The sequence below is a fragment of the Thunnus maccoyii genome, chromosome 3 (genome assembly GCF_910596095.1).
Source record: "Thunnus maccoyii chromosome 3, fThuMac1.1, whole genome shotgun sequence".
In the NCBI taxonomy this organism is placed as follows: Eukaryota; Metazoa; Chordata; class Actinopteri; order Scombriformes; family Scombridae; genus Thunnus; species Thunnus maccoyii.
Window position 1 is genome coordinate 33,332,218 of NC_056535.1, and position 14,568 is coordinate 33,346,785.

The 14,568-nt window shown below is 37.6% G+C and overlaps 2 protein-coding genes and 1 long non-coding RNA gene across 4 annotated transcripts in view; 1 reads left to right on the forward strand and 2 right to left on the reverse strand.

Annotated features, from left to right (window-relative positions):
• LOC121892192 overlaps positions 1-14,568 on the forward strand; it is a 92,979-nt gene that overhangs the window by 72,367 nt on the left and 6,044 nt on the right. The gene's annotated exons all lie outside the window — the stretch shown is intronic.
• Positions 51-4,559, reverse strand: LOC121892133 (odorant receptor 131-2-like). The gene has a single exon (XM_042404979.1). It carries the CDS (start codon positions 1,478-1,480, stop codon positions 722-724), a length of 759 nt encoding a protein of 252 aa, XP_042260913.1. The 5' UTR covers positions 1,481-4,559; the 3' UTR covers positions 51-721.
• Positions 5,184-9,794, reverse strand: LOC121892177 (odorant receptor 131-2-like). Its single transcript, XM_042405066.1, has 2 exons — positions 8,286-9,794; positions 5,184-6,711 (listed from the first exon to the last, which is right to left on the reverse strand). Exons 1-2 carry the CDS (start codon positions 8,499-8,501, stop codon positions 5,953-5,955), a joined length of 975 nt encoding a protein of 324 aa, XP_042261000.1. The 5' UTR covers positions 8,502-9,794; the 3' UTR covers positions 5,184-5,952.

The window sequence follows — 14,568 nt, forward strand, 5'->3', positions numbered from 1 at the left end:
AACAAATGAGAAAAAACAATCCAGCATCTGTGCTGCTGAGTCCTGACTGACAGAAAAAAACATGGTGCAGGCAGGAAAGATATTCCAATTGAAATACATTAGTTTGAAAGTCGTTCTGAGTGTCACGAAAAAATTCGTGTCAATGTACACAAATCTATAGATTAAATTTCGTGACTATTTCATGAACTGCGGTGATTCTTGGTTGCGCCCATAGCAACCACCATAGCAACTTGGCGAGAACTGAAAAAATCTTCATAATAACTAACAAACTAAACATCATATACATTCACTGAATGAAGATTATGAAAACACTTTGCACATTTCTCACTAGAAATGTTATCAAAACACATTTTAATGCCAAAACTATCTTAAAGTATTGCACTTTTCACTGATAATAAAAGGAATGGCGTGACGTGGATGCAGATCTACGTAAGGGTTGTCCCTGCAGTGATCCAGCTTTTCAATAGATGACCATTGATCAACCGTATGAATAGATGCCTTCTGAACCTACTAGCAGGTGTAGCAGGCCCCTTCTAACCCATATCTATGAGTGATAACCACTGATAACGCCCATTCAATCAAATGATAACATTCGAAGTGGGTGTTGAGAAAGGCCCATTGTTCAACAGAGTAAAGACAAGGAAATCAAAGAGTAAGTATTAGGACCTGTCTCCATGTAAAGCTTTTGGAAGTTTCCTTGTTATAGTCGGCGAATTAATGCTTATTGTGGGCCAGTTTTACACAACAGATACCTTTTCAGGTATTTTCTGAAGGTCTTGTCTCGTATGCCATAGATAATTGGACTAATGGATCGAGGAAGGATCTGCACTATAATATAACAAGCGAACAGGGAGTCTGGATAGTTCTTTGGAAACCACTGCTGCAGAGCATGTTTTAACATGGGTTCTGCATATGTTGCCATACACAACAGCACCTGAAAACCATGGAGGAGGATAGTATTTCTAGCTTTTTTAGCATCTTTGCTGGCTGTTCTTGCAGTGAACAGGATCTTGAAGTAAGTATAAAAGATAACAAACCAAACTATAACCAGGTACATAATGTAGGTAACATCCCTCTTCTTGATAATGTGGGGATTTCGAAAGGCAGTTTCCCTGAGACAGAACACTTGAGAATGAAAGAAGTCTAGCTGCTCCGTCGCTAAGGTTATGAAGAGATCAGGAAGAACAGACAACATGCTTGTAATCCAGATTAGACCAATCAGCATTGATGTTCTCTTGACAGTACAGATCTGCACGTGGTGAAGGGGGAGGCAGATGGCGATGTAGCACTCCACCGCCATGCAGGCCAAGTTCAGAGGAGTGTTTTCAGTGGTGAAAAGAGCAAGCAGGATGAAGACGCAGCAGACGGAGACATTTATTTTGTAGAGGGTGTAGCTGATGATGAACAGGATGACGGTCAGTGTCACTTGGATCATGTCGTTGATCACCAGGTGAAAAAACAGGATGTACCGAGGATTCATGTAGAAGATCTGATGGGTGGGAAGAAAAGAACATGGGAGGGAAGTAAATGTTTGTTCTACATTAATCGACCCTCACAGAATAATTACTGTAGAACAGCATTATACAGACATGTGACAAATTAAAGGTAAAACCAACATAAAGTCTCTTAGTAAGGTGTTAAGCCACCACGCGCCACTAGAACAGCTTCAATGCACCTTAGCAAAAGATATTCCTTCATTTGGTGTTTTGATGATGGTGGTGGAGAGCACTGTCTAACACCTCATTCCAAAATCTCCCATAGATGTTCGGTGGTGTCTTTCCCATTGATCTAAATGCAGATGTCACTTCAGTCACCTCGATATTTTCCTTTTGCCATCTTGATACAAAATCAGAACCAACTTGTCCTACTCAGCATTTTACTTTTACACGCCACAGAGTATGATTGGATGTTAATTGCTTAATTGTACCATGCAGTGCAACTGTGTGGAAGCATCTGCGTTCTTTATGTTTCTCTAATCATTTGTTCCCGCTTTTCCTTTAGTTTGTCTCCGTCTGTATATAAATAGCAATATTTTGAATCACTCCTGCTCATGTTCTCATCAGCAAATATTGACTTGGTTGGTTACATCAACATCATCTTTGTGCCAGTTCTTACAATTGCTGTCAAATCATTGTCAAGTATAGATAGTTTCATATTTGACATAGATGAGGGTTGGGCAAAATGACAATATGTATCGAGAGGCAATAAAAATTTGAAGAGATTTTAATACTGTCTCTACTGTGTCAGGATTTTTTGCATCGATGTAATGAAAAAAAAAACATGTTTCCATCATTTTGTTCAAATCTATGAATAAGATTTTCAATTAAATTTGCAGAAAGTCAACTATATGAAGTTATATATTGTTTTTATTTAAATTATATATACCATAGTGCGCAATTAACAATATTGCACAACATAACTACAGATCTAGATACTAGATTTTTTAGACATATACCAATATTAATATCAGATTTTAAATAATAATGACCGAGATATGTAGAGACATTTAAAAAACCTACTTCTTCGCTCCGACACTGTTTCATAAGAGTACATGTGATAAACTAATATCAGCTGATACAATTTATCATCCAGGCTCTAACATTAACATGGATCCAGGATTGCACAAATGATTTAAATACTGAAAAGCTGTTGTTGTCTCTGTTGAACATAACTCAACACAGTAAATGCAACAGAATTAATAAATCAATCAATGCAACATTGTAGACTACATAATACTAAATCAGTATTTAGTCAATAGAGTTACAACACCCATGTTGCTGATTTGCTTTAACATTCTGTACACTGCAGGCCGATCTTAACATTTTCCTGTTCAGTTTGTTTAAATTCATCCTCAAATGTAATGTTTCTGTGTTACTGAAGAGTAACACATAGGGCTGCTGATAACTGCAATAATTTATCTTTATTTCTCTGTGGTTGTAGAGACAGACCTTGAATGTGTGACGCCACAGATTCTAGAGCTGCTGCTTATTTATATATTGATTTCTGATATATTTCTTAAGTAAATGTATCATTAGTGGTTGCATGTCAATAATGAATGTTGTACCTGGTTTTTGCGAAAGGTTTGAATGAGGCTTGCATTGATGTAGTTGATGGAGATCCCGAGAACCACAACAATAACATTCTTGGTCACAGCTTTGGTGAAGGAGTCTCGATACTCTATAACCACAGTCACATTAGGAGATGACTCATTCATCTCTTGAAGGTCTAACAAAGGAGAAAACATGATAGTAAATATCAACAATACAGGGCATTATCTCATACTGGGGTCAATAAAATAAGTCCCTGTCTTATGTTATTGACTCCAGTATGAGACAATGTCCTGTTTTGTAACAATGACACATCATACAATGTTAATAGAAAAGTTGGATGTCATCAATTAAATAATTAAGTATTGTACAATAAAAAAGTGAATTGTTAAAATATACTTGTTCATCATTATTACGTTCTACTAAAGCTTCATTTCACATTGAAGACTGAGATATACACTATCTATGGATCATAACAATTTACACAGTTCTTTTTAAAAATAATCTAAAGTCTGTATTCATAATAAAAAATATTCTTATTCAAAACCTCCCTCAGTTATTTTTTTACAATGTACCCAATCATCTGAAACAACTATAGGCACTGTTGGACATTTCTGTTAAAAACTGTGAACATTCATTCCTTTAAAGGCCAACAGTAAAAAAGAAGTGCTCACCCCAGGCTCAGGATCAGGACATACACGTGAAAGATAAAAATCAACGAATTGTTGAATGGAAGTGAATGCATTTAAAATCAAGCAATTAGCATGCAGGATCACAAAGAGCTTAATTTAATAATTTAAAATTATAGTATATATATCTACTTTTGAAAAGAAGCATTTGTATATTGACATCAGTCATGTTTGTAAGATTAGTGTCATGTTTTGTCAAATTGTTTAGAAGTTTTTGACCAAACTTATATCTTCTTATGGGTTCATCCAAATCATGTTTAGCAAGAATTCAAAGTTTAAAATGTCCTGCAACAGAAAAAGAATCACATTAAACATTTACCGAGAAAACACACAAATGAAAAATACACAAACAGGCCTGCATGAGCATATATTATACATTGTTTTCACTGCATTTTGTATTGTGACACTGACAACATGCAACCAACCAACCTGGTTCCAACATGTTTATAGATGGTGTATGTATGAGTTGTGTCACAATACAGGACCTTTATATGTGGTTTGGTTCTGGAGTGCAGCTGTGTGTGGGCCTAGGTGGGCCACCCAATCAGAGGGCTTCCTTTTTAGCTGGATCATCCAGTTAATAGCAGTCAATGAGTATTGTTTCAATTATCTGAGTACATGACCAATAAAATAAAGCAATTCTTGCTTCTTGTTAACCATGATGATGTTGATAGGTCAGAGTTTTTGAGTGGCAGCATATTTTGCAAATGCCAGATTGTGAGCAGCGAGCAGCTCCCCCTCTTTCACTCCGTGTACAGAGGAACAATCAATCAATCACTCAATCAATCAATTTTTATTTATATAGCGCCAAATCACAACAAAAAGTCAATCCCAGGGCACTTTTAACATAGAGCAGGTCTAGACCTTACTCTTTAATTTACAGAGACCCAACAATTCCCCCATGAGCAAGCACTTGGCGACAGCAGAAAGGAAAAACTCCCCTTTAACGGGAAGAAACCTCAAGCAGAACCTGGCTCTTGGTGGGCGGCCATCTGCTTTGACCAGTTGGGTTGAAAGAGAGAAAGAAAGAGGGGGGAGGGAGAGGGGGAGGGGGAGGAGGGGGTAGGACAGAATAACAACAATCATAACAATAACAGCAGCAATAGCAAAAGCTGGGGAAGGACGCCAACAGGACTGCGAAGGACCGCGAAGGCTCGGCCTGCAACCCAGGGTTTCCTGTGAGATGAGAAAGCACAAAAAACTCTGAGGAAGAAGCCAAATTAGTGACATGCATTATTGGTACATGAATGTGGAGGAGGAGATAGGAGCTCAGTGCATATGGGAAGTCCCCCAGCAGTCTAGGCCTATAGCAGCATAACTAAAGGCTGATCCAAGGCGAGCCCGGCCGGCCCTAACTATAAGCTTTACCAAAAAGGAAAGTTTTAAGCCTAGTTTTAAACATAGAGAGGGTGTCTGCCCCCGGACCGAATCTGGAAGATGGTTCCACAAGAGAGGAGCCTCCCATTCTACTTTTAAAAACTGTAGGAACCACCAGTAAGCTGCATTCTGGGAGCGCAGCGTTTTAGTAGGATAATACGATACCATGAGCTCTTCAAAATATGATGGTGCCTGACCATTAAGGGCTTTGTAAGTTAGGAGAAGGATTTTAAATTCTATTCTAGATTTTACAGGAACAGAAGCCTGTTGTCTGCTAGCTAGCTGCTATTAATGTAGGTTAAGATAAAAACTATGGTGAAACAAAACAGTCACAAAAAGATGTCGTGAGGAGCAGGAGGAAGAGAATACAGCTCAAGTTCAGCCATCATTCTCAACCCAGACACCTCTTCCTGCACCAGTTTCTCCTCAACAAGTACCAAGTAGTAACGACACGTACGTGGCTGCTAATTCGGCAGCAACACGCTGTACTGTTGAAAGACTCTTTTCAACTGTCAGTCTATTCATACGCTGCACTGTTGCGTCTATCAGCTATGTGTGTGTGTGTGTGTGTGTGTGTGTGTGTGTGTGTGTGTGTGTGTGTGTGTGTGTGTGTGTGTGTGTGTGTGTGAATATGCGGCCGCCATGCCAGGCTATGTGATGCTGTTAATGTTTGTCTTGGTGCCTGTAACATTACCTCTGATGATGTATGAAGCTTGTATGATTAAACTGTGGTGCATTCAGGTAAGTATAGTTGTAATGGCCTATTTTGGTTAACATCAGAACCTATTAAATATGATTGGTTTTGGACAGGTTAGGCCCAACTACACTGTGATTTCTGCCTACGCTATTGGTTTCAGATACCTTTTCAGGTATTTTCTGAAGGTCTTGTCTCGTATGCCATAGATAATTGGACTAATGGAGCGAGGAAGGATCTGCACTATAATATAACAAGCGAACAGGGAGTCTGGATAGTTCTTTGGAAACCACTGCTGCAGAGCATGTTTTAACATGGGTGCTGCATATGTTGCCATACACAACAGCACCTGAAAACCATGGAGGAGGATAGTATTTCTAGCTTTTTTAGCATCTTTGCTGGCTGTTCTTGCAGTGAACAGGATCTTGAGGTAAGTATAAACGATAACAAACCAAACTATAACCAGGTACATAATGTAGGTAACATCCCTCTTCTTGATAATGTGGGGATTTCGAAAGGCAGTTTCCCTGAGACAGAATACTCGAGAATGAAAGAAGTCCAGCTGCTCCGTCGCTAAGGTTATGAAGAGATCAGGAAGAACAGACAACATGCTTGTAATCCAGATTAGACCAATCAGCATTGATGTTCTCTTGACAGTACAGATCTGCACGTGGTGAAGGGGGAGGCAGATGGCGATGTAGCACTCCATCGCCATGCAGGCCAGGTTCAGAGGAGTGTTTTCAGTGGTGAAAAGAGCAAGCAGGATGAAGACGCAGCAGACGGAGACATTTATTTTGTAGAGGGTGTAGCTGATGACAAACAGGATGACGGTCAGTGTCACTTGGATCATGTCGTTGATCACCAGGTGAAAAAACAGGATGTACCGAGGATTCATGTAGAAGATCTGATGGGTGGGAAGAAAAGAACATGGGAGGGAAGTAAATGTTTGTTCTACATTAATCGACCCTCACAGAATAATTACTGTAGAACAGCATTATACAGACATGTGACAAATTAAAGGTAAAACCAACATAAAGTCTCTTAGTAAGGTGTTGAGCCACCACGCGCCACCAGAACAGCTTCAATGCACCTTAGCAAAAGATATTCCTTCATTTGGTGTTTTGATGATGGTGGTGGAGAGCACTGTCTAACACCTCATTCCAAAATCTCCCACAGATGTTCGGTGGTGTCTTTCCCATTGATCTAAATGCAGATGTCACTTCAGTCACCTCGATATTTTCCTTTTGCCATCTTGATACAAAATCAGAACCAACTTGTCCTACTCAGCATTTCTTTTACACGCCACAGAGTATGATTGGATGTTAATTGCTTAATTGTACCATGCAGTGCAACTGTGTGGAAGCATCTGCGTTCTTTATGTTTCTCTACTCATTTGTTCCCGCTTTTCCTTTAGTTTGTCTCCGTCTGTATATAAATAGCAATATTTTGAATCACTCCTGCTCATGTTCTCATTAGCAAATATTGACTTGGTTGGTTACATCAACATCATCTTTGTGCCAGTTCTTACAATTGCTGTCAAATCATTGTCAAGTATAGATAGTTTCATATTTGACATAGATAAGGGTTGGGCAAAATGACAATATGTATCGAGAGGCAATAAAAATTTGAAGAGATTTTAATACTGTCTCTACTGTGTCAGGATTTTTTGCATCAATGTAATGAAAAAAAAACATGTTTCCATCATTTTGTTTAAATCTATGAATAAGATTTTCAATTAAATTTGCAGAAAGTCAACTATATGAAGTTATATATTGTTTTTATTTAAATTAAATATACCATAGTGCACAATTAACAATATTGCAAAACATAACTACAGCTCGACAGATACTAGATTTTTTAGACATATACCTATATTAATATCAGATTTTAAATAATAATGACCAAGATATGTGGAGACATTTAAAAACCTACTTCTTCACTTCGACACTGTTTCATAAGAGTACATGTGATAAATTAATATCAGCTGATACAATTTATCATCCAGGCTCTAACATTAACATGGATCCAGGATTGCACAAATGATTTAAATACTGAAAAGCTGTTGTTGTCTCTGTTGAACATAACTCAACACAGTAAATGCAACAGAATTAATAAATCAATCAATGCAACATTGTAGACTACATAATACTAAATCAGTATTTAGTCAATAGAGTTACAACACCCATGTTGCTGATTTGCTTTAACATTCTGTACACTGCAGGCCGATCTTAACATTTTCCTGTTCAGTTTGTTTAAATTCATCCTCAAATGTAATGTTTCTGTGTTACTGAAGAGTAACACATAGGGCTGCTGATAACTGCAATAATTTATCTTTATTTCTCTGTGGTTGTAGAGACAGACCTTGAATGTGTGACGCCACAGATTCTAGAGCTGCTGCTTATTTATATATTGATTTCTGATATATTTTCTTAAGTAAATGTATCATTAGTGGTTGCATGTCAATAATGAATGTTGTACCTGGTTTTTGCGAAAGGTTTGAATGAGGCTTGCATTAATGTAGTTGATGGAGATCCCGAGAACCACAACAATAACATTCTTGGTCACAGCTTTGGTGAAGGAGTCTCGATACTCTATAACCACAGTCACATTAGGAGATGACTCATTCATCTCTTGAAGGTCTAACAAAGGAGAAAACATGATAGTAAATATCGACAATACAGGGCATTGTCTCATACTGGGGTCAATAAAATAAGTCCCTGTCTTATGTTATTGACTCCAGTATGAGACAATGCCCTGTTTTGTAACAATGACACATCATACAATGTTAAAAGAAAGGTTGGATGTCTTCAATTAAATAATTAAGTATTGTACATTAAAAAAATGAATTGTTAAAATATATACTTGTTCATCATTATTACGTTCTACTAAAGCTTCATTTCACATTGAAGACTGAGATATACACTATCTATGGATCATAACAATTTACACAGTTCTTTTTAAAAATAATCTAAAGTCTGTATTCATAATAAAAAATATTCTTATTAAAAACCTCCCTCAGTTATTTTTTTTACAATGTACCCAATCATCTGAAACAACTATAGGCACTGTTGGACATTTCTGTTAAAAACTGTGAACATTCATTCCTTTAAAGGCCAACAGTAAAAAAGAAGTGCTCACCCCAGGCTCAGGACCAGGACATACACGTGAAAGATAAAAATCAACGAATTGTTGAATGGAAGTGAATGCATTTAAAATCAAGCAATTAGCGTGCAGGATCATAAAGAGCTTAATTTAATAATTTAAAATTATAGTATATATCTACTTTTGAAAAGAAGCATTTGTAGCATTTGTATATTGACATCAGTCATGTTTGTAAGATTAGTGTCATGTTTTGTCAAATTGTTTAGAAGTTTTTGACCAAACTTATATCTTCTTATGGGTTCATCCAAATCATGTTTAGCAAGAATTCAAAGTTTAAAATGTCCTGCAACAGAAAAAGAATCACATTAAACATTTACCGAGAAAACACACAAATGAAAAATACACAAACAGGCCTGCATGAGCATATATTATACATTGTTTTCACTGCATTTTGTATTGTGACACTGACAACATGCAACCAACCAACCTGGTTCCAACATGTTTATAGATGGTGTATGTATGAGTTGTGTCACAATACAGGACCTTTATATGTGGTTTGGTTCTGGAGTGCAGCTGTGTGTGGGCCTAGGTGGGCCACCCAATCAGAGGGCTTCCTTTTTAGCTGGATCATCCAGTTAATAGCAGTCAATGAGTATTGTTTCAATTATCTGAGTACATGACCAATAAAATAAAGCAATTCTTGCTTCTTGTTAACCATGATGATGTTGATAGGTCAGAGTTTTTGAGTGGCAGCACATTTTGCAAATGCCAGATTGTGAGCAGCGAGCAGCTCCCCCTCTTTCACTCCGTGTACAGAGGAACAATCAATCAATCACTCAATCAATCAATTTTTATTTATATAGCGCCAAATCACAACAAAAAGTCATCTCAGGGCACTTTTCACATGAAGCAGGTCTAGACCTTACTCTTTAATTTACAGAGACCCAACAATTCCCCCATGAGCAAGCACTTGGCGACAGCAGAAAGGAAAAACTCCCCTTTAACGGGAAGAAACCTCAAGCAGAACCTGACTCTTGGCGGGTGGCCATCTGCTTTGATCAGTTGGGTTGAGAGAGAGAAAGAAAGAGGGGGGAGGGGGAGGGGGAGGAGGGGGTAGGACAGAATAACAACAATCATAACAATAACAGCAGCAATAGCAAAAGCTGGGGAAGGATGCCAACAGGACTGCGAAGGACCGCGAAGGCTCGGCCTGCAACCCAGGGTTTCCTGTGAGATGAGAAAGCACAAAAAACTCTGAGGAAGAAGCCAAATTAGTGACATGCATTATTGGTACATGAATGTGGAGGAGGAGAGAGGAGCTCAGTGCATATGGGAAGTCCCCCAGCAGTCTAGGCCTATAGCAGCATAACTAAGGGCTGATCCAAGGCGAGCCCGGCCGGCCCTAACTATAAGCTTTACCAAAAAGGAAAGTTTTAAAACTACTCTTAAACATAGAGAGGGTGTCTGCCCCCGGACCGAATCTGGAAGATGGTTCCACAGGAGAGGAGCCTCCCATTCTACTTTTAAAAACTGTAGGAACCACCAGTAAGCTGCATTCTGGGAGCGCAGCGTTTTAGTGGGATAATACGATACCATGAGCTCTTCAAGATATGATGGTGCCTGACCATTAAGGGCTTTGTAAGTTAGGAGAAGGATTTTAAATTCTATTCTAGATTTTACAGGAACAGAAGCCTGTTGTCCGCTAGCTAGCTGCTATTAATGTAGGTTAAGATAAAAACTATGGTGAAACAAAACAGTCACAAAAAGATGTCGTGAGGAGCAGGAGGAAGAGAATACAGCTCAAGTTCAGCCATCATTCTCAACCCAGACACCTCCTCCTGCACCAGTTTCTCCTCAACAAGTACCAAGTAGTAACGACACGTGCGTGGCTGCTAATTCGGCAGCAACACGCTGTACTGTTGAAAGACTCTTTTCAACTGTCAGTCTATTCATACGCTGCACTGTTGCGTCTATCAGCTATGTGTGTGTGTGTGTGTGTGTGTGTGTGTGAACATGCGGCCACCATGCCAGGCTATGTGATGCTGTTAATGTTTGTCTTGGTGCCTGTAACATTACCTCTGATGATGTATGAAGCTTGTATGATTAAACTGTGGTGCATTCAGGTAAGTATAGTTGTAATGGCCTATTTTGGTTAACATCAGAACCTATTAAGTATGATTGGTTTTGGACAGGTTAGGCCCAACTACACTGTGATTTCTGCCTACGCTATTGGTTTGATTGGCAGTCATTCAGGGTTTCGGGGGTGTGCAAATGCATATTTGATTTTGCATGTATACATATGGTGTGTAGTGTAACCACAACACCCCGACTCTCCCAAGGTCTCATTTGTCGATCTGTGACATTTAACCCCTGATGGTCAATGGCTGATGGGAAATGCAAGGCCATGAAAAAACAGAAACATTGAACAAGTAACGATGTTGTTCAGTAACCATTGCAAGCTATCCAGATCTCTGACTAAAAACAAAGCACACTTAACACTACACACTTTAAACACCTACTCTTACTTTATCACATGTAACAGTAGGCTTTGGCCCAGAGGGCTTTGGCGTTCCCATTTTACAGTACATTTGAAGATCTTTGTGAAAAAATAATATCTTGAACATCTCAATGCGACTACCTCAACCAAAGGTAAAAAAAAAATGCTAAGTCGGGTTTGATAGATGGCACAAATATGTTCATGAAAGTTGAACTTAACACACATGCCTTATGTTGATTCATTTTGCACATGTAAATCAAACCTTGTGATGATGCAAATGAACAGGATTGTGCATGAAATGTTTCTGTCACAAGTGCTGATGTGACCTGATGCACATATTAAACCATAAACACCCATTGCACCTTTGTCTGGGCAATTTAAAAAAAAAAATCTATCTATAGTTTTTGTATTATGATCATTGTGACTTTATTTAGTGTAGTCCTGATATTAGCTTATTACATACATAACATATTGGCATAGATTGTATGTTAGGTAATAAGTAAAATGACATTGAAGCACAGAAATGCCAAAGATGTGTTTGAGGTTATTTAAAATGTATTTTTGTGTCACCATTACATAGTATGTCAACCAGTCAACACTGACAGGTTTGTTCTTAACTGTAAAATGTTCAGTTCAATGTTTGTCTTAGTCAATGTTCTATAATCATCAAATTTAAAGGACCCTCACTGGAAATACCACAATACTGGCATCATGACTACCCTTTTTTGATAACGTTTATATTTCTGTATTCATCAGTATTGTATACATTTTTTAAAATTCTGAATTACTGATATTGGAATTGGCCTCATAAATCCAGCATCAGTTGAGCTCCAGTACAAACAGAACTACGCTGTAACAGATTGCATCCAAACAAAATATGACTTTCAATTTTAAATTAGATTCTTATTTATTTATCTGTGATTTTGTGACTTACTTTTGCGCTATGACATGATCTTTTCTTTTTCAGTTTTTTAGTGGTCAAATGTTTAATAGGTTAAATTGTGCAATTTAGTATCTTCCCCCAAATTATAATGACTGGGCCTTGTAATGCTAGAGGGAAACAGAGATTATGCCTCTGAACTTAGCTCTGTCTGATAAAATATTTTGTTATGACATCACTCAGTTCCTGGGTCTTTTTTCTGTTAAAAGTTAAAAATTGTGACTTCTTCCCTTCCTACTGTATTGCACTTGCTGGAGTAAACTTACTGTAAGCAGGTCTTTGTTGCACTTTCCACAAAAAAGGCTTTTGGGACCTTCTGACATTTTCAATAATCCTTAGTGTATTCGGGAAGTGAGTCATGCTGCAGGACACAGAACGAGCAACCATATCATCAACCTTCATTAGGCCCTAACAGTAAAGGTCACACACACACTGGGGTAGGTTGTTATGTATTATCCAGCATGCAGCACGCACACACACACACACACAGACAGCATCAAAGGGATTTATTAGATATGTCTTCTGAGAGAGTTTCTCTTCATTGTCATTAAAAGAATCTGTTATTAGCAGGAGAGTCTACCACTATTAACGGTGACATTTAAGATCTAAATGGCAGTGTTTTAGTAAATTAAAAACAAGTTGCAGCATACTCAACAGGGAACAGGTGATTAAGTTCACTGACCTTAACGAGGTTTTTTGAAAACAAATATAAAAATCTCTATAGAGGTGCTATTTGGACATAACAACTGGTAATCCTCAAAGAGGATTGCTTAGTTCCCATGCTGTCGTCACCCTCCCTGTTTGCTCTTTAATAAACTTTTATTATCTAACCTATTAAAACAAACTTTTCTTTTGAACAATCTAAAGTTTTCTTGCTGATGATTAAAATCTCTACCATGAAGTTGTTGCATCACTTCAAACTCTTAAAACAGCAATAAAAGATGTGTCTTTGAAACATTTACAGCAACTTTAATTCTCTGCTTTCATCTTTAATACAGTAAAACAGACTCACAATGAATTCCTATATTATTTAAACCTATCTATTATTTAGAGCTGTTACAATTAGTTGATTATTGAATTAATCGATTAATAGAAAATTAATTGTTTAATCTTTTTCAGCAAAAATGACAAAACAAGTTTTATTAATCTTTTGTGATAGTAAACTAATATTTTGGGGTTTTGGATGAAAAAGTCATTTAAATTTGGCAACATGGACTCTGGGAAATTGTGGTGGCCATTTTTCACTATTTTGTGTCCATTTGAAGTTCATATTTAAACATCTCATTGAGAAACTAATTTGAGATGCGCAGATCCAACCTTTTCTTTCCCAATACCGATTTCGACTCTAACCCTTACCTTAACTCAGCGTATAGTACAGATCTGGTACCTGCACTCTCTTTTTCCCAAATTTAAAATCTTTATACCACACAGTTTGGTACTCATTGGAATTATTTTTTTGTAAGGTAGCATTAAGATGGAGTTTGTGGGTAGTCAGATCCCATAATGACTGAATGAACATAACTGAACACTGAATCTTTACAATGACTTTGACAAAGACAGTAGATTAGATTTGACATATAGAATCAGTGCAACCCTAAAACTAATCTGCAGATGAATCATTAAAAATCTAATCAACTTTAGTACAACTATTGTCATACCCGGACATGTTGTTTTTTTTGAAGGAAGAAACTTCTGGAACAAACATGTCTTGCATCACAGTCTATTGAGAAAATGTGTTTAAGGTCATTGTTGGTAATGACGCTCTTGGTTTGAAAGCAGTAAGTGATCCCCATGGAGCTGCTCTTTAAACACAGCAAATTGCAATCCACAAGGAATTAGCTTTGTTCCTGTGATAGAGTTTCACTCACTTGCATGACTGCTTACCCTTTCAAAAACAAAACTTTCTGACTGCTGAACCACTGAAAATAAACTTTAGTCATCGGGGTACTTGTTGCCCTTCAAATGTAACTTGAGTTGTGAAGAAATACTTGACATCATAGGTCTTACAAAGAACAATTTAGTGAAAATGTTTCCTCACAATTGATCACCCACTAACTCCTGTTTTTAACTATTTTTGCACTCAGTTTATAAAATCTTGAAAACACCTCTCTGTGGTAGAGCTTGTCACTGACATAAGTAGTCTATGTAAATTATTTTTTTAAGGTTCTGCTTGAGGTTTCTTCCTGTTAAAGTGGAGTTTTTCCTCATCACTGTCGCCAAGT

Coding starts and splice junctions, on each gene's coding strand:
- LOC121892133 (XM_042404979.1), bottom strand. CDS start 1,480: ATGAATCCTCGGTACATCCTGTTTTTTCACCTGGTGATCAACGACATG.
- LOC121892177 (XM_042405066.1), bottom strand. CDS start 8,501: ATGAGACAATGCCCTGTATTGTCGATATTTACTATCATGTTTTCTCCT. Junction 6,712..8,285: donor AAACCTTTCGCAAAAACCAG/GTACAACATTCA, acceptor CCCACCCATCAG/ATCTTCTACATGAATCCTCG.